Below are 24,749 nucleotides of genomic sequence, written 5' to 3'. Positions count from 1 at the left end.
CACCTGCCCTCTGCGTTTCGATCGACAAAACCACCAAAACATGTTGCCCAAGGCCTGGTTTTCAGGTGCCGTCGTCGCCCTGGCCGCTGTGTCGTCGGCCTTTACCTTTGACGACATTCGCATCGACGGTATCAACCAGTATCTGTACCACGGAAAGCGACAGCAGGCCGAGGGCACTGGCGCCTCGTCGCCGCCTCCCGCTGCCACATCGACGCCTGCACCACCGCCAGCGAGTTCACAGCCTCCTGCAGCTGCCTCAACACCACCGCCAGCGTCATCCAACCCTCCTCCGTCGCAGGCTCCTCCCGCATCCAGCCAGAACAACAACAACAACAACAACAACAACAACAACCCAGCGCCATCAGAACCCACACCCGAGGCCCCTACACAGACGACTGCTCCCCCCGGCTCTTCCAACGATGGTGGAAACAATAACAACAACAACAACAATCCGGCATCGTCGCCGGCAGAGCGCACAACTCAGGGTGGTTCGTCGCCGACGGCCACTCGACCGGGTTCGTCCGTAAGAACCACGCCACTTGTCCGGACTACACCACTTGTTTCCACATCATTCCAGGAGTACATTACCGTCATCACCACGGTCAGCGCAGGACGGGAAATCACGCAGACCTCAACTGGCACCAGCACATTCGAGACCACGACCGGACAAGCCGTCATCACCGACCCCCCGACCGCACAGGCCGGCGACTCCAACGAAGGCGGCGGCATCAGCGACTCGAACAAGAAAGTCATTGGTGGCGTTGTCGGTGGTGTTGGCGGTGCTCTACTCCTCGGCGGCATCGCCCTCGTCTTCTGGCGCATGAAGAAGCGGCAAGCGCGTGTGCAGGAGGACGACGACGACCTCATGGCTGGCACTGGCACAGCTCTCGGCGACAAACCGCAAAACGGACCGGGATCTTCGCCCTTTCAGCAGAACCTCGATCAATATCATAATCCGGGTGGACGACCCAATGCGGCCGCCAACTTCTAAGTACATTGGTTCTGTTAAAGGCCCCCCCGTTACGATATCAACGACTTAACCCGAGGTGTGTGATGTTGAGAGGGATGTTTTATGTGCGTGGAGCTTGTTTGTATATACGCAGGGTCCTTAGTTACAGGAACGGAACAAACAGTTTACGACTCGGACTTGTGGACGACAAGGGAAATTGTGGAAAGAAAGAGGAAGAGAAAAAGAGAGAGAGAGACCACATTCACTCCTTTGTTTCCTCTCCCTCTCTAGCGATGACCTTGTCAATCGTCGTCGCTACTTGTTTAAAGAAAAAAATCATGATTTGTAATTGAGGGAGACTGAGACGGAGAACTTGAGATGATAGCGGTTTGTTGTTGCTTGCATCTCGTAAGACCTACCTACACTTTATTATTATTACCCTTTTTGTAGCGAGACAAATTTTGAAGGTTTGTGTGTGTTTTTTATTTAGCCAGCCTGTCAGTCAGTAGTTTATAGTCATCATACCCCCCACACATTATACCAATCCATATTATACGATGTCAAATAGCAAGCAGCGAGACAGACAGAGAGAGAGAGAGAGAAAAATGCAAATCTCATTTATAGAGTTTAATTATCTGTAATGGAAGTATGTATGTAAATAGCCTTTTTTAACGTCTATAGCTGGCTGTGTAAATGGGTAGGTAGGTAGACTTGGCATCTTCATGCAAACTACTTACATGAACTCCTTCCTCCGCTTCCGCCTTACCGCCTGAGGACCCCGTTTCTTTCCCCCCCCCCCCTTTTTTTCATTGGACTACTGTTTTTATTGCTCAGGCTACTTACTTGGTTTGTGCATACAGGCATAAGTACAGGCAGAATCTGTGCATGTGTGATGCAATTGGATTGGATTGGGGCTGGGGTGGTTTTGCAACACAACGGGTGCGCACAGCCGTTTCAGCAGCGTCGCAGCATGCCCAGGGCATTGTGGGCCCGCACTTCCACATCAAGACCACCCGACCACGGTGCCAAACTTGTTTGGCGTGAGATTCTTCATCATCGGAGGGGCGGTTGGGGGTTGGATGTATGCATGCTGTGTGGGCGGGCGCCTACCAAGGCTTTGTGTGTGTGGGCTGGCGGGCTGGCAAAGTACATATACTTGTGTACAAGGCTGCGCGCTCCGCCCGTAGTTACTTGGCTCCTAGTTAACGTTACCTTTGCGACACCCGGGTTTGACATTTAGTTTTTTTTTTTCGTTTTCAAAACATATTTTGATTTGGTTGCAACAGGATTGTGACGACTGCGGGCAGCAAACAACAAGACGACTATTTTCTTATTTAAATAATCATATTTTCTTGTTTTCTTTGCATCTCCATCTCCATCTCTCGGAGGAGTTCGCAGCTTGTGGTGGCTTGTTCAAGTACCACACTGGGTCGTCGCGAATACACGAACGACCGAACGAACGGACACCAGCGAAAGTTAATTTTTTTTTATCGTTGGATTACAGTACCGGGTACTGCTTTTCAGTTCATTTCCCCATTTGTAACGACCGAACGGTGCGGCTGAGGAGTTTTACGACGACGCGTTTCATTATACAGAAGGAGGAGTAATTTCACTGCTTGTCTGGATACCAAGGCGAAAGACGACCACGACGATAACGACGGCGATAATTATAGGCTGGACCGATTATACAACATATTCTCTATTACCAACTGGACCTTCATTACCGGAAAATAACAACCTCCACCCAACCAACCCCAAATCCAAACACATACAAAAATGCTCCTCCCAACCTCCCTCCTAACCTTCCTCCACCTCGCCCTCCCAGCCCTCTGCCACGCCTCCCCCCAACCCCCGCTAATAACCACCGACTGGGAGCAATCCCTCGTGCCGCGGCACACTCTCTTCCTCCGCCAAGTCTCCGACTTGCAAACCTTTACCAGCGCCCTAGGCGGCACAAAAGCGTCGCCGATTACGAATTCCGGGGATGCGAAACGGCCGTTTAAAGTCGATGGGGATACGTTTACGGATTTTGAGACGGCGGCGCAGAGGAGTTGTGATAATCAGTTTCAGGGGTGTAGTCGGGCTGCGAATGGGGGTGGTGGTGGGGGGGGGGAAGAAACCGAGAGCGGTGAGGAGACAGCAGGATGGTGGGAATAATAACAATGGGAGTAACAATGGTAATAACAATAACGACAATAAGGATAAGTTGACTGTCAATCAGTGCGATGAACAGAAGAGTAAGTCTCCTCCCCCCCTTTCCTTCTCAGCCATGAATGAGCACAACAGTCTAACAAAACCAAACAGACAAATGCAATGCCGCACAAAAGTCCGCTCCAGTTAAAGACTTCAACTCTGCTGTTGCAAGCACAAATATCGGACCGGATCCGGATTTTCCAGACTTTGACCTCATCTGCGAAGGCTGAGACAGATGTGTCATTTAGAGACATGTAAAGAAAAATACAGAGGTAGCACAGAAATTCCTTCTTGTTTAACTTTATACTTGTATATTTCAAACCGAGATGTTGTGTTGTTGCTGGTGTACGAGTAGAGGAAGGGATAGAAAATGTTATATTCAATGGTAGGCGATAATACTGGATATCGAGTATATCGCGTACCATTGAATCCGACCGTAGAGGTAATAGAGGGGAGAAGAGCAAGGAATACCCTTAGATAGACGAATAGAGAGAAAAGGTCAGTTGTTAAACTATCTATAGTCTAGTCCTCTAAATCCATAGTGACGACGTAAGCAATACTTTCCACATACCCACCTAGACAGATAGACTTCTTCTACCTACCTGTCGCTGTAAAAGCCCTCTCTGTACCTCACCTACGTAAAAAAAATCATCAACCACCCAAACCCTCACCCACACACCCACCATCTCCCTCACCCCACCCATGCAAAAAGAAACGCAATAAGCATCTCGGGCGGGGCTCGAACCCGCAGCCTTTGGATTTACGTAGTAGAAGTCCAACGCGCTACCATTGCGCCACCGAGACCGATTTCTCGAAAGAAAGAGCGGAAATGAAGACTTCTGAAAGATTTTTCAATTAATATAATATATATACGTAGACACAAAAGCAGAAAAGACGGGGATTTGGGCGGGAATGCAATAGTCGGGTTGGTTGGGTACAGTAAGGGAGGGGTTTGTGGGTGGGACACGTCACAAGTGCGCGATGTGGGGATGTGGCGGGGGGTTTGCTTACTTTTTTTGGTTCAGGGGGACATGGATGAGCGTTGGGGCTGGGGAGGGGTTTGGTTGGTATGTATGTTGGATTACGAATTTGAGTCAAGTTCTTTTTAATTAAGAAGTCCTTCGCTAAGTTGCTATGATGGTTCTTATACTAGATGGATTTGGGTGCATGATAGGATTGAGGCTAGGTTGTTTATTGCGTCGATGACGCCTGCAACAGCACCATTTGTACTGGAATGAAGACATGCACCGGCAGCACCACAGTCAGTGATAGAAGCCATTTGAACAGTATGATGAATAGATCATGAGCTTCCAAATACAGAGATGACCAATCAAGACCTAACATGCCCAACGCCTGTAAACGCTTCTCTCCAAACTCCCATTTCCAGAGCCAACCATCCATCGCTCACTCATATTCATCAACCTCATACCTCCCCATCTCCCGTTGCGTAGAACACCACTCCTCACTCGCCAACCCCTTCTCCTTCCTCCTCACCAAACCCTCCGCATCCTTGCACCAATCGCACGCAAAATCACACGGCGGATCCTCCTCATCCGCAAAATACTTTGCAATAAGCTTATGCCTACACTTATCCGTAGCCTCACAGTACCCCACGAGCGCCTGTAGACTCTTCGCCCGATTCATAAGCTGCTGCTGCTGCACCTGCACGCCCGCTCCTTTGGTCGGCTGACGCGCCGCATCCCTCGCCATCATGCTAGCCGCGCGATCGCGGTCTTCGCGGCCATAATACAGGATACACAACGAGGCTTTTCCGTCTCGGCCTGCGCGCCCGGCTTCCTGGTAGAAGCCCTCGAAGGACTTGGGGATCTGCCAGTGTACTACGAAACGGACGTTTTCCTTGTCGATGCCCATGCCGAATGCGGTTGTGGCGACGACGACATCATAACCTGCTTTGTTAGCTACCCAGCCTGACAGGGCGTCTGCGCGCTCAGAGACGGAGAGGCCGGCGTGGTAGGGTTTTGCGCCTATGCCGTCGGCGCGGAGGCGGGCGGCGAGGGACTCGCAGTCTTTGCGGAAGAGCGTGTAGATGATGCCTGGGACATTGTCTGAGCGCTGCTTTTGGGTACTGAGCTGCGAGGCGCGTTCAGGGTCTGCGGCACGGCGGGCATGTGTGGATTTTAGCCAGGAGATGAAGTTGTCGTAGTGGTCTTCGTCATCGGATTTGAAGCGTACTTCGTAATGTAGGTTGGGTCTGCTGGTGCTCATACGAAACATTTTGAGGGTTTTGGGGTCCAGAGCGAGCGTCTTGATGATGTCGTCTCGTACCCGTGCGGTGGCCGTGGCGGTTAGACATATCACAGGCACGTCCGGAAACTCCGTCTTGAAGAATGAGAGTTGTTGGAACGAGGGCCGGAAATCGTGACCCCATTCACTGACGCAATGAGCTTCGTCGACGGCTATGCGAGCGAGTTCACGCTGTGAGTGAATGATTCGTAGGATCTTGCGGAAGTTGTCGCCTTGACAGAATTCCGGTGTCACGTAAAGAAGGCGTGTTAGTGGATGGCCGCATTGGAGATCGGCTATAATTCTAGTTCTGTCCGCGGGAAGAGTGGTGCTGTTTATTGTTTCGACACGGATGTTGGCATTGCGCATGGAGGCGACTTGGTTGTTCTGTCATTCAGTGAGATAGGGACTACGATATGGATATGGTTTGACCTACCATGAGTGCTAGCAGTGGCGATATCACAATAGTGACTTGGGATGTTAATGCTTGATCCAAGAGTTATTACAACTAAACTTACTGCCAAAGTCAACAACTGCGGGCAGCTGATAACACAAGCTCTTTCCAAACGATGTAGCAGCCTGGAGAAAGACATCTTCGCCGTCTAATGTTGCCATGACAACTTCGCGTTGTAGTGGTCTGTATCAACTCTCATTAGGGATGTTATCAGAATCGTACTGATACGCATACCGGAAACTTGCTTTCTTGAACACTTTCCGCAAGGTGAAATCAAGGTTGAAATACGGACGCTTCCTGGTTCTAGGCATGATGCTGCAAACAAACAGGTGAAGATCCGTGATTCAGATCAGCTTGATGAATCACCAATAAGAGATATTTCGTATTACTCCTAGGTCTGCACCTCAATAAGCACTCTCAACTGTAGACAAAGGTGCATATCGAGTGGAGTTGATGGTAGTGGTAGGAGAGGTAATGCAAGTACGGACGCGTTAGAGTGGGTCTTCATCACGCTAGCACGTGCGTCCCACATCAAACTAAAATAGAAGCCGGTCAAGCCACAATTCATACCCGAACTACATACACTATAGTACAACGTGAAACTTTGCGATTTGCACAAAAAGTAAATCCCATAGACTACCCATGGTGTTTGAGTAGTTCCGACACCGACGCGGACTCAATTCGGCTTGACACGAAAAGCGCCCTCAAGACGCCCTTTTGCACCATGGCTGACGTACTGAGACGCACCCCGCCTGGCTTTGTGATTACTGAATTTTCAAGCTTCCCACCAAAGAACCGTGCGGCCATCGCAGAAAAGGTAGCGAAGCTCGAGAAAAAGGTCTTTCCTGCGATTGAACACTTCAATTATGACGTCGAGCTCAAGAAGAAGAATATTGGGTTACTACTTGTCTTTAAAGAAAGTGACGCCGACACTCTGGCCGCATACCTGGTTTACCAGCGGATGAAAAGGATAGCGTGGCTCCACAAGCTTTGTGTCGTTGAGCAAGAGAGGGAGAAAGGTCTCGGCAAATCACTCATCCATTCCCTTCGCCGCCACATGGAAAAAGGAGGCTGCCATACCATCTTCTTGTGGGTCGACGCGAATCGCAAACCAGCCCGCGCATTATACAATTCGTGTGGCTTTCAGCAATTCGAGTGCCGGCCAGACTATTATGGCCCAGGGCGAACAGCTTTGAAGTTGGAGTTGGCGATTGGGGAATGAGTGCACTCCTGTGTTTTGCATCTCAACGCTGGGTAGCTTTAACGCCACGTCAGATATTACGCATCACCGTTATAGCCACTACTAAAAGATATGAGTGCTGTTAAGTCTACAATATTTGTACTCTTGCGCGAGGGCAGGCAGGGCGACACTGTTCTCCCTTACTGCCGCGACCCCTCCATCCCATCGTCTCACATTCTTGAGCTGTCTTTGTGCCCAGAATTTAAGGTTTTCCCCGCCTCGACACGAACACGCGTTATGATCGTGATTGCAAATTTGAAGAAGATGGCTGAACCCGGCAGAAGGCCTTTTAGTATGGGTGCTCCTTCATCCGCATGGTCAGACATCCTCTGGACTTGTACTGATGGCGAATTTACGGTAAGAGGATTGAAACAGTGTGCTGAAATATACTGATGAGAATGATAGTGCAATGGTGAAGTTTCTCGCCTATATGCCCTTTCTACCGCTATTGGCATGTGCGACTCCGCAGGTGAACTATCCACTGAACCTGCAATATCCTCCAGTTGCGCGCATCGGGGCGCCTTTTAGCTTCCAATTTGCACCCACCACATTCTCATCGACTTCTGAAAATCTACAATACTCCCTGGTTGGAAACCCGTCATGGTTATCACTAGATGGCGACAGTCGAACACTTTCGGGAACACCACAGTCCGACGATATTGGGACTGCAAGCTTCAAAATCAACGCAGCAGGGCAAGGTGGCGCGGTTGCGAGCATGGACTCTCAACTGCTTATTTCGGCAGCTGATGAGCCCACGGCAAAGGACGATGTCTCAGCAGCGTTGTCAGCTGTAGGTGAGGCATCTAGGCACAACACCGTTACTGTCAAACCATCGAAACCTTTCAACATATCTTTCCCCTCGGATACATTCGATTCGCATGGCATAGCACTGTCATACTTTGCGCTGCTGGAAAATCGTACACCACTGCCAGCGTGGATCAGTTTCGATTCTTCTTCAATTAGCTTTGGCGGTACCACATCCCCAACGACTTATCCGCAAACTATACAGATGGTTCTTATCACCTCCGAAGCCCCTGGCTTCTCTGCTTCCACAGTTTCGTTTACTATGGTCGTCAGCGAGCATACACTTGTGTTCAAGCCTTCCAGTCAGTCCATTAACGTAGCTCAAGGACAGAGCGTACAAATAAACGACCTGAAGAAAGATCTCTTCCTCGATGGTTCAAACGTTGATGGCAAAGATCTCCATTCTGTAACTGCAGAACTACCATTTTGGTTAGGTCTCAACAACGACACAATCACGATCACAGGGACAGCGCCAACTCAGTTGAAGTGGCAAGACATTGTTGTCACTGCAAAAGCCCAATCTGGAGACATTGCTGAGTACACTGTTCACGTCAACGTTCAGTCAAAGACCACTATGGGTGACGTTGGACCCCTCAATCTTACGCTCGGTGAGCCTTTCAAGTATACAATACCACCAAACTTTCTTGGGAAAAAACAAGAAGCTCACTGTCGACCTGGGAAATCTGGCGGGTCATCTGCAATTTGATTCCTCCACTGGCACTATCTCAGGCACAGTTCCCACCAATTTTACCCCACAGGGCGTCCAGTGCTCGCTGAGAGCAGTATCTGATCAGGGCTCCAACACGGATTCGCAGACTTTCCAAATTATGGTATCAAAGGCTGCAACGACTGACCCTCAGAACACCCCTGGTAGTACGAACAGTTGGGAGCATAGCAATGACAGGCGGAAGACGGCAATCATTGTAGGCGCAGTCATCGGGGGAATCTTTGGTGTTATAATACTCGTCGCATTTGCGGTTTGCTTGAAGCGCAGACGAAGGCTTGCCAAAAGTTATGTCAGCCCAAAGCTGCCCAGGAGCCCAAGGAAGTCCGAAATTTCCCAGCCAATTTTCATGCCATGGCATGAGTGTGATGATACTGTTGAGCAGAATGATGAAAAGAATAAGGAGAACCATGATCCATTTGTGTCACGTACGCCAGAGCATCCGCCCCGGCTCGATCTCAATCTACCTAAATACTGTTTCCACGGTTCGGTTGATCTAAGCGGAAACAACCAGCAATCAACGACCACTACCAACCGACACCAATCAGCCATGGCTGGGACTCACACTTCTAGATCGCATACACACAGTCCTCATCTACTAGAAGAACGTGAAGATGGCCACTCACTAGCTGGCCCAATCGGCGACGACGACATGAGGACACTCGATCACTTTCAGACAAGTTCATTTGGCATCTACGACGATACTGCTCCATCACAACATTCACCCGACTCGATGAGAATACCTACCGAGCTGGCGAAGCGGGCTTCGCAGTCATCTGATACTTTTCGAAAGCACAAGCGTCGAACAACAACCGTGCATCAAGACCAGATACACCGCAGTACCGGGTTGCCTGTCAATCGACGCATTACAGGTATGGGACACGGGCGTCATACATACTCACTGTCTCGAACGAATACAAACTTCTCGTCTCTACATCGGCCACAGAGCACGGGATCCAACGCAACTACGCGCCGCACGAGTACGTTATCAATCACTCCTTCGGCTTTCCCTCAGTCACCATTGACAAGAAAGCATACCACGTTAGTCACTACACCAACCGAAGTACGTCGTAGTGTTCGCGTTGTGCCTGCATCAAGGCGTTCTAGCTTTGTCGGTGGGCGCACGGTGGGTGAAAAGCGCAACTCGTACATTCGAAAACGGGCATCAAATCAGTCTCCCTTCTTCAGCGCCGGCGCGCGTGCATCAACATGTAGTTACAAGTCGCCTCCTGCTTTCATCACCGAGGCTACATCTACGCCCCGAAGCCCGCTGTCGCCGAGGAACCGCAACACAGTGGTCAGACCAGATGACGATGTCGGAGCAGGAGCAGAAAAGGATATAACTGATACACCAAAGCTAGGGGAACTCTTCGGCGATCAAGCTGGAAGCCCAAAATTCAAGTTCCCAGGCAGTCTCCGGAAAAATCGTGTCAACCGACCCCATACAGCGACATCACCCCCTCGTGACCGGGTTGTCAAGAGTTATGTGCGACCAGGGACCGCAATATCTTCAGACAGGGGTAGTATTGTTCGACGAGCGAGCACCCGACACAGTTTTCGTGTATACGACCTGAAGGCCAGCCTTAATGACCTCACTGGTGAGTTCTTTCTTGAGTGGGTGTACTCAGATCTGACTAACACGGTCTAGGCAGCAAAGTCTTCGAGGATGCCGAGATGAGCGACAATGTCTACTCGGACGAAGAGCGAGACATTGAAGAGACTGAAAAGCGAGAAACCATCAAGCCAAACGAATACACGCTCCCTCCGCTGAACCTAGACAAAGTAGACACCACCCGAAATGAGAAGCGTGGTAGTAAAACCGCAAAGCGAAACAGCCAGAGCAACACCAAATGACAACTCAAGCGTACCAGTGAACGAGACCCAACACCATACTACCTAGGCCCATCGCACGAACACGGCGGCAAAGAAAACGCCTCGTCAACATACACCCTCGGCCAACGAAGCTCACCCATCAGATCCGACGCCAGACCCAAAACTAAACCAAGGCCTGTCTCCTCCCCCCTCTCGACCCAAACCATCCACAACCCGCCACTCAAAAGCCACCCCTGAAGCCAAAAAAATCTCACCGCCCCAGCCAAACCAAAGAACGACACTCACGCAAAAGCATCCACTCACGCACACAATCCAGACACTCCAGCTCCAACATCGCCCCCCGCAAACGCCACGACCGCTCACGCACACAGTCCTCTGCTTTTCCCTTCTTCGACGCGCAGACGGTTATGCAAGATGCCGCGCGCCGGGCTAGTGGTACTACGAGTACATCGGGAGTGTCTCCTCTCACCACCACCACCAAGTCTTCAAGTAAGGGGGGGTGATGGGGAAAAGAGTAGATCACTGGCTACACGCGATCTATCCGGTAACTTAACATTCTACGAAGCCAGCACCCCAGCCCAGCATATAGATGAAACACAAGACCACGCCACCTCCACCTCCTCCGAAGACACAACCACAACAATCGAGCACGCCACCCTCCAAACCCTCCGAAGCAGTAGTATCAATCTCCGCGCCGCCCCTTCAGACGGTCGTGTGAGAAATACTCCTACTCCTACGAGGCAAGCTCGTCTTACGTCTTCTTCACCATCACCATCACCTACACCACCACCACCGCCTAAGAGTGCTAAAAGGATATCCGGTCTACCACCCTCCTTACCAGCACCGACAGCAAAAACCACTACACCAGCACCGCCGGTAAAAACACCTAGTCTATGCCTCTTCCCACGCGAGAGTATGATGATGCGAGTAGGGGGGAGCGTGTGCTGGGTAGCAGTGTGCAAACCAGCGGCGGTGGTGGAAGTGGTGGAGGGGGTGATGAAACAACAACGACGACGACGGAAGCTGGTAAAGGGAAGAATTGGGGAGTGTTGAGTCTCAAGGGGATTGTAGGGAGGGGGAGTCGGTGGGTTAGTGGTGGTGGTGGAGGGGGGTATTGGGATAGACAGGGTAAGGAGGATAAGGTGTTTATTTAGGTATGCTTTTTTTATAGGACGGGCTGGTGTGGAAGGTTGAGAGAGAGAGAGTGTGTGTGTGTTTCTGGGATTTATGGTTATGAGGAGGAGGGGTTCTTTTTATTATGAATGGTAGATGAACGCACTCATTCGTTCACGTCAGTCAGAGCGTTGTTGATCTTGAATGGACGACATATATTCCTTATAACTACGTCGTTTTTACCACTTATCTAGATGCATGATATTCCAAGTCAACCAAACCAAACCAACCCAACCCAACCCACACGCGTTCCGTTACGTTACGCCGTAGAAAATGCATTTCTTGTCCAACATCAAAAGTCCCTTACAATTGGATATCGTTATTCAGCAACCGCACCTCCTCCCCAGGCTTGAAAGCCGGTAGTCCAATATACGGACACCCATCACACCTAAACGCATCACCGAGCGCGCAATTGCCACAGCTGCCCACTTTACCCTGGACGGTAAAGTCGACTTCTGCGAGATCGTCGGCATCTAGTTTCAACGAGTTGAGCGCCTTGTCTGCTGAGGAGCGTTTGGCGGCGTCTTCGGCTTCGAGTTTCTCCTTCATGCCGCAGGTGCAGTCTTTGCAGGCGCGTCGTCGCTTTCCGGGCTTGGGTTGGCATTCGAGTGCTGTTGGGGGGAGTGTTAGCGATGGTTTATATGGAGGGTAGTGTGGGAGAGGGCTTACGTTGGACTACTGGACGTGCCATGTCTGCTTCAGTGATGAGGTCGTCTTCGTCGATTAGATCATCGTCTTCGCCTGTGATTATCGGGTCGTCGAGATCGTCGCTAAAGTCGACAAAGCCTACGCCTGCGGGCTTGACGGGTTCTGGCTGATCGCGTTTGCGGTTGAGGTTCAACGGGACGGAACCGTCTGGGTTGACAGCGCCATTTGTGCCATTTGTCGCACTCACACCATTTGCCTTATTCTTGCCAAACTTGAGCGGTATTGATACAGGCTCCTCCTGCTCGGGCTTTGCCATGCCGTCTTCCGTCTCTGTGAGGCCTGCTAGGATAGCCTCCGTCTTCTCTGCGCCCTGGAAAGGGCCTGCTTGGCTCTTGAGCACACCTCCAATCTTCAATGCGCTGGCTACTTTGTTCATCACGTCGCGCGAAAACAGCTTGTGACTTTCGCGCGTTGTGCCGTCGGCGTCGGCGAGGAGGAGGACGACATCGTATGTGGCGGCGGGAAGGTTGACGAGACCTGCAGCGATGCGATCAAGCATCTGAAGGTCTGTCGAACTGCGATGGTGGATTTCGTAGACTTGGTCCAGCCGCTCCGGGTGCGCCGCAATGGACGGCGTACCGATTAGGAGGCATCGCGGGGCCATGGCGGGGTGTCGCAACACTGTGAGGATTGGTGGCGGGGTAGAGTTTTGTATGTAAACTTGGTCACTGAAAAGTGCAATATTCGAGTCTGAGAGAGTGAAAAGAAAATTCAAATTTAGGGAGTGGTGGTGAATCACGGCACCGGGAAACTTTTCTAAAGACAGTCAGCGGCCTCGGAGAAAGCGCTGCTGATGCAATCACCAGAGTACCAGCGGGTGATTGGTCATCAACAAAGTGGTACGAGCAAGTGTCACGTGTGCGCTGAGCGAAGTGGGATGGCGCATCCATGCATGGCTTTCTCCGTTGCGAGAGTGGATCCAGCGCGCATTAGTGTCTAAAAGGTACGGCCAGAATCTGGGGTAACAGCCGACCCTGAGGCCCTGAAGTTATCAAGTAGAAGCCATACGCAGCCCTGAGACGGGCTCATGGCTTCGAGACAAGGACATTGAAGGATCATTGTCCTATAGAAGACAGTTGTGCCTGGCTTTCGGCGATATGTGGTGGATTGGCATGTTGCTCACACCACACGCGACACCGACATGCAGGTACCGGTGACGTACCATGTTTCCTCACACAGCTCAGGCACCGTTGATCCGACTGATAACGCGTTGGAAAAGGCAACAAATATAGTAAAGTTTGATTTCAATCGCAGTAGCGACAGCTGGGCGGTGAAAGGACGAATCTTCTAGATAATGGCGATACGAGGGGCCTGGTCTTGAGCGGTGATATAAAGGGAGCTTCCAGCTTCCGCCAGCTTCCCCGCCTTCCAGATCGTCGCGTGAGATGCATTGCGCCTTCCTTTGTCAGACCAACAATCGTCCTCTTCTTCACTCATAAACAACGCTTGACTAATCTCATCTCCTCTCTGCTCATCGACAACGTAAGTCTCTCTTGACCCCTCACGTTAGACCTGCAGGTACGCTGGCGCTCCGTCACATTGCTTCACGCCATACGACGCAATCGGGTCAAAGCTCTCATCACAAGATCATTTATTAACCCGCTTCAGTTCCCCCAGTAGTTCCCGAGCTCACCGTTCTTGAGTATTTGAACCACCACACCAACCTTAAGCATCCATCACCACCACCCCACTCTCAATCACATCCATCAACCAGTAAGTAGCTCCTTCCATCTGATTCATCGACATGCTTGTCTGTCTTGCATTGAGCTCGTAGTGTGCTCTGAGCATCGACGTCATACCTTGACAGACCATTACCAATGTAACGGAGACTGACATACTCTCGTCTAGTGACTCGCTCTCACAAGTTCACTGACCGTGACCACGCCGGCATTGCCGATGGCACTGCTGAGCGTGAGACGAGACTTCCCAAGTACTTCGCCAAATCCGGCCATGCTGATTCCGACCCGACCAAGACCAAGAAGGGCGGTAGCGGCAAGGGCAATTGGTGAGTGGTGCTAGTTAGGGTAACTATGATGATATCGACTGACATGACTAGGGGTGCTGCCGGTGATGAGGTCGAAGACATTAGGCCCAACATGGCCTATGCCCGCCGCCGAAGCAACTCGTCTACACACAACATGAAGGACTTCAAGACCAAGTTCGAAACCATCGAGGCCGACCCCGTCTTCGAAGAAGAGATCCACGGCCCCATGGGTGAGGAGCTTGAGAAGCAGAGCACCACGTCCACCGAGCACAGCGTTGCTGAGGAGGAACACGACAAGAAGTTGTAGGTATGAGAGGTGGATGAATGAACAATGACATGGCTGCATGTTGACTGGCTAGTCAACGTGTGGGAAGCTATCGTCAAATGCAAGGAGTAATGGTCGCTGCGAATTTCAGACTGTATGTGTACAATCTCTCGATGGGAAATGCACAAGATCTCCTGCTATCACGGCTGCTACAAAAGCACTCCTGAAAGATATATAGTGACGAATGTAACAAATATAAGAAACAAGACATGAACTTACTACTACGAGTGTCTCGCCTGTGGATAGTGTTAAAGTGAAGTAATGTGACGCAACTTTACTGATGAGTGAAGGGTGCCTGGATGATGGTTTTGCGCGTACCTGAATAGAGCGGGCAGGCGCATACACGGACCACCGCAGCTTACAGCGGGCGCCCAAGACTCTGCGCCGTCTATGAGAGAGCAACTTCCAGTAAAAGGGCTTATTCACAGGCACATGTAGAAAGTAGACAAGTGCGGGTTGAAATGGGAAAGGGCCTGGCGCAGTGATGAGGTGTCCTACACGTTGGTTAACTCCGTGGTCTAGCGTCGAATGGATCATTGGATCCCTGTCTCCAACAACATTAACCCACGCAATCTTCTCAACTTGCCAATCAACCACCAAGGCAGCGAAGAGCCAACACCATCACCGGCGCGCTCTTTCGCGTGTTTCCTGGATTCGACTATCCCGCCCATCATGTTCTCACCCGAGGCTTCCATTCAGAGCGCGCGCAGCTCTCTGCGCAACCCCCGGCGCCGCCAGCGCAAGGACTCGGATGGCCCTCAGCAACAACGAAGTCGGAAGCGCAGCAAGCTCAACGACGACAGCTTCAAGGACCCGGCCGTCCCCCATATGAATGGAAATGGAAGCGCCCTGATAAACGGCCATGCCGTCCAGAGCCCTGAGAATTCGGTTGTGCTGGTCGACATGCCCGTTCGCGAGAAGAAGACAGCTCCAAAGCGCGCGCCCAAGGAAGACACGGGCTCGTATCTCGTACGTGTACATGCGCACTTGGAAAGGGAATGGCTACTAACCAGAGACACTATAGACCAAGAATGCAAACTACAGCGTCAAGAAACTCCCCGGGTTCCCGTCAGCACTACTCCGCCCTTCCAGTATGCCGCAATCCCAGCCTTCTCCATGCGCGCCTGCTAATAAACATGTCTAGCTCCCATATATGCAACTGCTCTTCCATCTGCCGGCCTTGCGCTCGCCCTCACACACGAACGCGCCCTCGTCTGGGACTACAGCGCCCCGAGCGGTCCTACCAAGGTCATCTCCCTAAACCTGAACTTCGGTCTGAAATCGATTGAGCCTTTGCCTCTGGGCGCCATCGTTCGCAACGGTCCCACAAATGACTATGGTGTTGTCGCACTCGCACCGTCAACAGGAAAGATTGGCTTTTGGGAAAACATCGACAGCGCCGACACGCAAAGCCTATATCCTCAGCGACAGCAGGGAGTCGAGGGATTCGTCAAGCTATACTCTGGAGAGACTATTACCAACCTGGTGGATGTCGACCACGCGGGCTACGTACTCGTCTTCAGCAGCGGCAGGCTCGCTCAATTGACCCTGCGCGATTCCCAAGGCAGACCGAATGTCACGACGGCCGTATTGAGCGCGCCAAATGGCTCGGGAGGAAGCTTCTTCAGCTTCAAAGGGCTTCTGGGAGCAGCTATTCGCAAGACCATAGCTTCAGTCAAGGCACGGACATCGCAATCCAAGGGACACATGGACGTCATTTCCGTCACAAAGAACGCCCTCTTCCAGACGTGGGATTTGAGTTGGTCGGGACAACATAATCATCAGCGAGATGTGGACGTACACGATGCCATTCTCTCAGCAGTCCAGGCTCGCACAGCGCCCGAGATACGCAGCCAGCACCAGATCCAAGTGCTGGACTTTGCCATTATGGACGCACAGCAGGGCCAGGAGGCGGTCGACCTACTTGTTCTGGTGGCTCTGTCTGGACATGATTCATTGGATTACTTTCTACTCGAAGTAGAGCTATCTAGGACAGAGGGTACCATCAACAGGACCATACCGATCCGCAACTTCCAGCAACCCCAACTCCAAAAGGAACCTACTGGAACGCTTCTGCTTCCGCAACCTGGACACACCGCATACGTTCAATTCCCGGGAGCCATGTTCGTTGCGTCCCTCGCTCAACCACAGGAGAGCCCGGAAGCACAGCTGCTCGCAGACTCTGGTAGTCTTGTTTTGCCGTTCCAAGACACTGTATACTTCCGCCCAGATGTGACTCTCTCTGGCACCGTCATGGATACAACAGCACGGAAAGACAAGCGAGCGACCGCACTCATCTTTGCTCAGCAGTTCGGAATCTTGCAGATTAGTGCGCTTCCACCAGCGACGGACGACGAAGACAAGGAACGGCTCAAGGTTACTGCGCGCAGCAAGCTCGAACAAGCTACATTTTTCAGTATGGTCCCCGGCAACATCATAGACTTCTCCGTAAAGTCACGCTTTTCCTTCGCCGAAGAAGAGACTGCCCAGGCTGCTCTCGCCATTAGTGCTGGCATTCTAAGCTCTTCCTACGACTACCTAGAGAAGGCCATCTCGAACATGGACGAACAATTCCAAAAACGCGCCACCGCACTACAAACCCTCGTCTCTCAGCTCCAGACTGAGTATCCACCAATGTCCTTCCAGACAAAGTGGCAGCTCTTGTGGCATGCGGAAAAGCTGATAGCTGCACATAAGCTATGGAACTGGTACCAGGACAAGCTGCAAGACCAACAAGCCAACCCGGATGCTTACCCGGAGAACATTCTCATGAGCGATATTGTTAGGGCTCTCAATGAACGCTACAAGACAGCCATCAACCGTGAGCATGGCGAAACTGACAGCATCCGACAATTCTTCCTCAAGGACGTCGACTCTATCCAAACCTTGATCCCATGGGGCTGGTTCTATCTGCGAACCTTTTACATGAAAGAGGGTGCAAAGGAGACACCATCAGTAATGCAGAGGCTGAGTGAGGGTGCTGATGTTATGCTCGTCGTTCTGGAGACAGCCTTTGAGTTCCGACAAGCCAACATTGAGGCGTACGGCCTGGAGTCCGACTCTCTCGATGATGGTATCCTCAAAGCTGAATACGGCTACGATATGCTACCACAATTCTGGACATCGTCACACAACATTGTCAGCTCCCTCCGTAGCTTCATCGATGTTGGCCGCAACCTTGCAGTGGAGAATTACGAAGAAGGCTACCAAGAGCTTCTTGCACAAAAGATCGGCAAGGATAATCCCCGCCTCGTCAAGCTGGGATGCCAGACCCATATCGAACGCTTCCAGTGGGCTCTCGCGCAGAGTGACGAGAAGACACGAGCCATGGGCCGCAGTCTAAAGGATGAGTGGAACAACAATGTCCGGCCGTCGCACATTATGGGTTTGATGGAGATTGGACTCGCTACAGAAGGGATGAAACTCGCTGAGCAGTATCATGACATGTCCACACTCGTCAACCTGATTTGGGAGGAGACGACTTGGCTCGAGTCTGAAAAAGCAAGCACACGCAGCAAGATGGAGCAGGCCGAAAGCACTGTCAAGCTCAACCGAATCAAAGAGCGCATTGCGCGATACTTTGAGGTCTATGGCGATGACTGGGCTGATGCATTCTACTCAAAGTACATCCGACAAAACCAAGCCGGCCAACTCTTCACAAAAGAGTATCTCAACCAGCCGGCACTCACAAGGTTTTTGCGAGCTGAACCGTCGCGGGTGCGGCTTGGGTGGATCAACGAAGTGTGGGGTGAGAAGAACTACGAGGCGGCAGCCGAAGCTCTCTACGAGGCGGGATCGAAACAGGAGACGAACTCATGGTGCCAGCGTGTGGAGCTTTCCATGGCCAAGCTTGCTTTACTTTGCAAGAAGGAAGCAAAACCCGGCCATGAGCAGCAACTACTGGCTGATGCGCGCCGAGAGAAGCCAAAGGCGCTAAAAGTACGCGAGGCCATGTTTCAGAGCATTGAACAGCAGTTGGAGTACACCAAGATCCAAGAGGAGGTCTACGAGCGGCTGCTGCCAATCATTACGGGCGCTCTGGACGAGGACTCGGCCGTCGATTTGTTGATGGCAGAGTTTGGGCAAGGGCGTCTGAGGGACCGACCTGCGCACCAGTCCATCCTTAGACAAGGCTTGGAGAATCTCGTCCGTCACCAGGTCATCGATCCGGCACTTATGATTGACATTCTTACTCTGATGAACGCAGACGACAGTGAGGATGGCATCACTTTGCTGCAAGGTGACGAGTTCATCTACGCTTTCAGGGTTCTACTGGTCAACTGGAACAACATCCACCGAACGACGCGTGACGGGCTCGTCAAGCTTGTGTGGAAGCGCCTCTTGCTCAAGGATGACTGGGCCACCATCAACAACACCAAGGAGATTACCGACGCCAAGATCAACGAAATGCTGCAGGACACTGCGTTAGTATATACGTTCCGGGAATTGGGTAGACTATGTGGTACGTTGAACATGGTCAGATTACCACGGCTAGTGACTAACGTGTCTGCAGCTGGCAATAGTTTTGCGAGAGTCGTCTTGCCCAAGAACTTGCAAGAGCTCCTTGGCGCCGGTGGCACACACGGGGAACTATGCGTCCGCTTTGCGGCCGAAGACCTCCGGGAGCCCATTATCAAGGATAACCTCCTCGACGACGATACGCTCCGCGAACACTTGGACAAGAATAGGCTAGTCCATTGGTTCTCGGCGGCGTACCAAGCGGCCAAACTGGTCATGTCTGAACAGGGCAAATCCCAGAATGGGCCGGCGGGCGCTCCGATGATGGGGAATGGGGTAGCACCTGAGACAAGGACGGAAGCGGAGGCGGACCTGGACCGGGAAGCAGCTGGTTCGGACACGTTTGACGGCGATGATGAGAGCGCACTGGATCACGACGACGTTGAGATGCGCGACTTGTAATGGACTTTTGTAGAAATGGTATTAATGTCATTGGGCGCACAGCAGGCAGGATCAGGGCAAAGACGGCAAAGGGGGAGCAGCAAAGCAGCATCGGGTCACGGCGTTTCCAAAGTGTTTACTTAGTTTGCCAAACCAAGACGGGCATTTGTATTTTTTCTCATTTGTACATGTAGACGCGAGAGGGCCAGCCGGCAGATTCGTGTGGTGCAGACGAACGTGTTGCAGTAGTCAGTGTCAGCGTCAGTGTCAGAGCTACTTAGGCAGTGTGGTTGACAAGTACAGTAGATGATTCGACCCGTTTTGGGTAATGCATGAAGCGGCGGTACTTGATCATTCACGAAATAATGACATGCACAAAATGACATATGGCCAGGCCAAGGCAGGGTCTCGACTGTGTTCTGTGTGAAAATGGAGCTAGCTGGCTGTTCATTTGCGCCGGTGGATCCATCCCAGCCGGCTATCCATGTTCGGCCATGTCAAGTGCAAGGGCGGAATGTGGCGCGAGCATGGGGACGCGCTTCAATGGCATGACTCGATAGCCTGCCGTTGCAGTTGCGATTTTTTGGCATTGGGCATTGGCGTTTATAAGACGGTTTGTGACATGGGTATAACTAAGTACTGCAGTTGCATGTATGTATTGTCAGAGAGGTATTTATCTCATGAGTTCGGGGCGGAAAAACTATAGTGTTATACATACATGGTGGTGTCTAAGTAAGTGTAAGCGCCGCTTCGGACACGAGGTCGCTTACAGAAGAACGAGCAAAGGGCTCTAGCCAATCATAATACAAGAAGTTGGGTGAGAAAATAGTCATAGTAAGCAAATAATAGGCGGTACCTTGGCTATTGTCAGCTAATTAAATAGATGCTAGGTGTAGGATGTTAGGGAATGGGTACAATTACTAAAATAATAGAAGAAGAGAACACGTTTATCTATAACTAGTATAGTCTAGGCTCTATCTACTCTATAAAGCTTGGTAGAGAAAGAGAATAAATAGAGAGCCTTCTCACGTGTATTTATCTACTATATACCTTAATTCATCACTATTCACCTATCTAACTATTACATATATTATCTTGAGATATGAAGTTTATAGCTCTAACTACGGTCTTTGCTACATTAGTAGTTGTAGTCAGTGCTGTTGATTTGTGTTGCACCAAAAACGACGCTTACCACAATGTCCATGAAAAACATTGGATATACTGCGTCAGTATCACGATCTCGCATTATTTTATCAACTAATAGACATAGTGCCAACGAGGAACCAACCCAAACCGTGGTCGTGGGTGCGATAACAATTACGACTTTCCATATGGCCGCGCAGGAGTTGCTACATTTGATCAGCCAACATGCGGCCCTGGCCTAAAAGGAGTTGCAAGCGTAGTGGCATACTAGCACTATGTGTAAGACAGGATAGCATCGCGCTGTGCCCGCCGCAGCGGTAATGGCTGGCAATACGAGAGATGATGAGGGAGGGCGGCGTTTGGGTGCTGGGGGCGTCGCACCAAGGCCGTTGGCCATGCAGTGAGGCGAAGGCACCTGGCAGGCGACGCAATTGACGCATGGCAGCATGGCAGCATGGCGGTGCATGAATGGCGGTGGCTCCGGGGGGGTCAGAGGACGCGAACGCGATGCAGCGGTGAGGCTGGAGCAGCTAGTAATTAACAGGGGTCATAATTTTCTTCCATTCCACCTATAACTCTACACAAAGAAAAAGACGATTTAAGAAACGAAAAAGACGTTACAAAAGAGGAGAATTTTCTCTATATTCTCGAGGCTTTCTATTTAATTTACAAGATGAAATAAACAAGATGATCTGCTATGAGTAAGACCCCTGTTAATTTTCCATGTTACGTGGCGGACCACAGTAGCTGGATGTTGGGTGCAAGCAACAACAGAAAGATCATCACGTGTGGGACTTGTTTGCGACGAGCGCTGACAATAGCCATGGCGACGGAGCGGCAGCCAGGCGTTTGTTTGGTGCGAGCTGAGGTGTGCTTTGGGCTGGAGAGCCAGTAGTGTAGAGCATTGTTGTCGAATTTCCGGGCCAGTGATATTTTATTTTTTGCGCTTCCTCTCCGAGCACAATTACATTGAGCATGGGGCTGGGGGCTGGGCAGTGCTGCAGATACAGGCTGCAACGGACAGCGCTATCAGATAATGGACAGCCATGAATAGATATAGATACAACTATGTACTGTAGATAGCCGTCGCGATAGCATCAAAGGTTTACCGAGGTGGGTACTGTGTCGGCCAGCATTGGCATGCACCCGTCTCTATGCAGGCTTTGGCAGTGCGCGCGTGCCCTGGCTTGCCGTCACCCCGTCACCCCGTCCCCGTGCTCGGCCAGTGAATTGAGCTTGTCGTGGTCGACTCTGAGCTAGCGAGGGTTGTGTCGGATGGGTTAAGCGGCTGCTGGCTGTCTGGCCGTGTTAGTGCACGCACCCCCCATGTCGCTGCTGCCCTTCCCCTTCTCCAGTGCTCCACGTCTTTTCCACCTCGAGTCGGTCGCTCTTCTTTCATTGCCCATCCCAAACGCCCATTCTTCTGAACCTCGCCCGTTCTCCCTCGCACGCTGCTCTTTGCAGCCTCCCCAAGGACCAGCTAGACGCCGCGTCGCCAAAGCCGGTTGCTTCAGCCCCAAGCCTCGTTACCGGAGAACGGCTGCGGCCCTGTTTCGCTGCTGTCACAACCACACCCACACCGACGCAGCCTCTCTAACCACCACTACCACTACCGTACCTTCCCCCCACCCCCTCCTCTACCACTCCATCCACCGTCGACACTCGACAGCACCATGGCGAGCGGCAGCACGAGTTCAAACGTCGTGGGCGTGCACTACCGCGTCGGCAAGAAGATTGGCGAGGGCAGCTTTGGCGTCATCTTCGAGGGCACCAACTTGCTCAACCAGCAGCAGGTCGCCATCAAGTTCGAGCCAAGGAAGAGCGATGCTCCGCAACTACGCGATGAGTATCGCACGTACAAGATTCTTGTGGGCTGCCGTGAGTAAACCCAATGTCCTTGACCCCCTTTCACCTCCACCCGTCACCTGTCCGTCGCACCTGTGACTATCAACGAGACTCGTGTATGTGTGTGTGTGTGTGTGTATGTGTACATGGCCATTGTATTGCCTCATTGTTTGCGTGTCTGGCTGCGCGTCTGTCTACGATACAATGGCCGGCCGCGTCCTCTCTGTCGGCCTCTTGTCGGCCATATCTTTCTAGACTCACGTGCTAGCGACACAAGCAAACAACAACAACAACGAACAACATACTGACCGCCTACAGCTGGGATTCCTAATGTCTACTACTTTGGGCAGGAGGGCCTCCACAACATCCTGGTCATCGACCTGCTCGGCCCCAGTTTGGAGGACCTGTTCGACCACTGCAACAGGAAATTTTCCATCAAGACGGTTGTCATGGTAGCCAAGCAGATGGTAGGCAAACTGCATATCCCAACCATGCACACGCGCTCACACATGCCAGCTCTCACGCGTCCAGACCATCCACGAGAAGAACCTCATCTACCGCGACATCAAGCCCGACAACTTCCTGATTGGCCGCCCCGGCTCCAAGAGCGCCAATGTCATCCACGTCGTCGACTTTGGCATGGCCAAGCAGTACCGCGACCCCAAGACCAAGCAGCACATTCCCTACAGAGAGCGCAAGTCTCTTTCCGGAACGGCTCGATACATGAGTATCAACACCCATCTGGGACGCGAGCAGTCGCGTCGCGACGATCTCGAGGCCCTTGGTCACGTATTCATGTACTTTCTGCGCGGCGGACTGCCATGGCAAGGTCTCAAGGCCGCTACCAACAAGCAAAAGTACGAGAAGATTGGAGAGAAGAAGCAGACGACGCCCATCAAGGATCTGTGCGATGGCTTCCCTGGTACGTGACGCATGTGTAGCATCACGATATGCATCCGCTAACAAATCACAGAGGAGTTCAACAAGTACCTCAGCTACGTCCGTAACCTGGGCTTCGAGGACACGCCCGACTACGACTACCTACGCGAGCTCTTCACGCAGGCGCTCAAGAGCACCGGAGAGGTCGAGGATGGCGAGTACGACTGGATGAAGCTCAACAACGGAAAGGGCTGGGAGGTGCTCAAGTCGCACCCTTCCGCTGCGCAGGCCATGCATCACTCAAACGTGAACCCCAACTCGTCCATGGCTGTGAACCTCCAGGGCCAGCAACACAGGCAGCAGAAGACCCATCTGCCCATCGACCACCACCGCTTAAACGAGCCGCTGCCCAAGCCGGGAGCGACGCGCGCCCAGGCCGGACGAAGCCCAAGAGAAAACATGAACCGCGACTCGCAGGTCAAGAGGAAGAGCATGGGCGAGCTCGCGCCACCAGAAGGCGCATCGACGCAGGCTCAGTTCCAGCACAGCCAGCCAAACCTGTCGCAGAACCGCCCAGCCCAGGCCAGCAGCCCAACGCTCCAACAACCCCGGCAACAGGCACCTGAGAAGCAAAGCTTCATGCAGAAGTTGGCCAACGCGCTATGCTGCGGCGCCAGCAAGTAGTAATGGCGGCGTCGTCGCTTGGTTTTCTTCCCTTTGCGTTGCATCATGGAGTCCGTTCTTTGAGCGATAGTATTCCCTCGGTCACGTTTTCTTTCTGTATAGGTATCTTGTAATGATTGATAGACGGGATCGAAAATCTCCTTCCACGGTAATAGTTACGACGACCGATCGACCGAAGCGCCTCCCCCCACCAGCCTGGAATCATCATCAGCGCGCCAAACATTATCATCATCCCTTTTTCCGCGTCGCGCTCCCACGTTGCCCCATCGACCAGCTGGCAAAGTGTGTGGGAGTGGTATCCATTGGGCGCTTGCGGCGTTGCGGTGTGCTTGGCGAGGCCTGCACTTGTGGCATCTCATTTCGATTATTCATTTTTGGCACGAGGAAAATATAGCATGTAAAGGAGTCTCTTTTGGGCCCAGGGCTGTACGGGTGAAGATTCAGTGTGTACAGTGTACAGTGGGAGACGTCGGGCCGCGCTTTAGTTCAGGTAGAGTAGTGGAGCGAATAGACCAAGTCACTACAGGCGACGGCTAGCAGAGATTGGTGCAGTGACATGTCTAGCAGTTTTGGAGTGGTAGCGAGGCGGTCATGATACGACTGTGAAGGAAGCTAGGAGGGGGCCATTTGATCATATGGCCGGGAGCTATGGCCTCTTTGCGTGTGTG

General features: G+C 51.9%; 9 protein-coding genes across 9 annotated transcripts; 7 read left to right on the top strand and 2 right to left on the bottom strand.

Annotated features, from left to right (window-relative positions):
• Positions 1-40: 40 nt before the first annotated feature.
• On the top strand, positions 41-991 carry PtrM4_088200 (uncharacterized protein; the record flags this gene model as incomplete). Its single annotated transcript, XM_066106831.1, has 3 exons — positions 41-233; positions 485-519; positions 578-991. 3 exons carry the CDS (start codon positions 41-43, stop codon positions 989-991), a joined length of 642 nt encoding a protein of 213 aa, XP_065962499.1.
• A 1,734-nt stretch (positions 992-2,725) lies between these two features.
• Positions 2,726-3,372, top strand: PtrM4_088190 (uncharacterized protein; the record flags this gene model as incomplete). The annotated part of the gene is made up of 3 exons (XM_066106830.1): positions 2,726-3,012; positions 3,119-3,186; positions 3,254-3,372. 3 exons carry the CDS (start codon positions 2,726-2,728, stop codon positions 3,370-3,372), a joined length of 474 nt encoding a protein of 157 aa, XP_065962498.1.
• Positions 3,373-4,546: 1,174 nt separating this feature from the next.
• Positions 4,547-6,151, bottom strand: PtrM4_088180 (RecQ, Superfamily II DNA helicase; the record flags this gene model as incomplete). The annotated part of the gene is made up of 4 exons (XM_066106829.1): positions 4,547-5,773; positions 5,823-5,857; positions 5,905-6,023; positions 6,075-6,151. 4 exons carry the CDS (start codon positions 6,149-6,151, stop codon positions 4,547-4,549), a joined length of 1,458 nt encoding a protein of 485 aa, XP_065962497.1.
• A 413-nt stretch (positions 6,152-6,564) lies between these two features.
• On the top strand, positions 6,565-7,062 carry PtrM4_088170 (acetyltransferase; the record flags this gene model as incomplete). Its single annotated transcript, XM_066106828.1, has 1 exon — positions 6,565-7,062. The coding sequence occupies one exon, from the start codon at positions 6,565-6,567 to the stop codon at positions 7,060-7,062; it is 498 nt and encodes a 165-aa protein (XP_065962496.1).
• Positions 7,063-7,489: 427 nt separating this feature from the next.
• PtrM4_088160 (He-PIG domain containing protein) lies at positions 7,490-10,462 on the top strand (the record flags this gene model as incomplete). The annotated part of the gene is made up of 4 exons (XM_066106827.1): positions 7,490-8,492; positions 8,614-9,588; positions 9,655-10,206; positions 10,257-10,462. 4 exons carry the CDS (start codon positions 7,490-7,492, stop codon positions 10,460-10,462), a joined length of 2,736 nt encoding a protein of 911 aa, XP_065962495.1.
• Positions 10,463-11,917: 1,455 nt separating this feature from the next.
• On the bottom strand, positions 11,918-12,926 carry PtrM4_088150 (anamorsin family protein; the record flags this gene model as incomplete). Its single annotated transcript, XM_001934717.2, has 2 exons — positions 11,918-12,225; positions 12,284-12,926. 2 exons carry the CDS (start codon positions 12,924-12,926, stop codon positions 11,918-11,920), a joined length of 951 nt encoding a protein of 316 aa, XP_001934752.1.
• Positions 12,927-14,066: 1,140 nt separating this feature from the next.
• On the top strand, positions 14,067-14,613 carry PtrM4_088140 (uncharacterized protein; the record flags this gene model as incomplete). Its single annotated transcript, XM_066106826.1, has 3 exons — positions 14,067-14,072; positions 14,188-14,327; positions 14,379-14,613. The coding sequence occupies 3 exons, from the start codon at positions 14,067-14,069 to the stop codon at positions 14,611-14,613; spliced, it is 381 nt and encodes a 126-aa protein (XP_065962494.1).
• A 690-nt stretch (positions 14,614-15,303) lies between these two features.
• Positions 15,304-19,551, top strand: PtrM4_088130 (Nucleoporin-C multi-domain protein; the record flags this gene model as incomplete). The annotated part of the gene is made up of 4 exons (XM_066106825.1): positions 15,304-15,600; positions 15,656-15,722; positions 15,776-19,093; positions 19,145-19,551. The coding sequence occupies 4 exons, from the start codon at positions 15,304-15,306 to the stop codon at positions 19,549-19,551; spliced, it is 4,089 nt and encodes a 1,362-aa protein (XP_065962493.1).
• Positions 19,552-22,346: 2,795 nt separating this feature from the next.
• Positions 22,347-24,575, top strand: PtrM4_088120 (SPS1, Serine-threonine protein kinase; the record flags this gene model as incomplete). Its single annotated transcript, XM_001934719.2, has 5 exons — positions 22,347-22,551; positions 22,837-22,985; positions 23,035-23,440; positions 23,492-23,933; positions 24,572-24,575. The coding sequence occupies 5 exons, from the start codon at positions 22,347-22,349 to the stop codon at positions 24,573-24,575; spliced, it is 1,206 nt and encodes a 401-aa protein (XP_001934754.2).
• Between the last annotated feature and the right edge of the window lie 174 nt (positions 24,576-24,749).

This window comes from Pyrenophora tritici-repentis, chromosome 4 (genome assembly GCF_003171515.1).
Source record: "Pyrenophora tritici-repentis strain M4 chromosome 4, whole genome shotgun sequence".
Lineage (NCBI taxonomy): Eukaryota > Fungi > Ascomycota > Dothideomycetes > Pleosporales > Pleosporaceae > Pyrenophora > Pyrenophora tritici-repentis.
The sequence above is the reverse complement of the archived record's forward strand: the minus strand, read 5'-3'. Positions and strand labels throughout refer to the sequence as shown.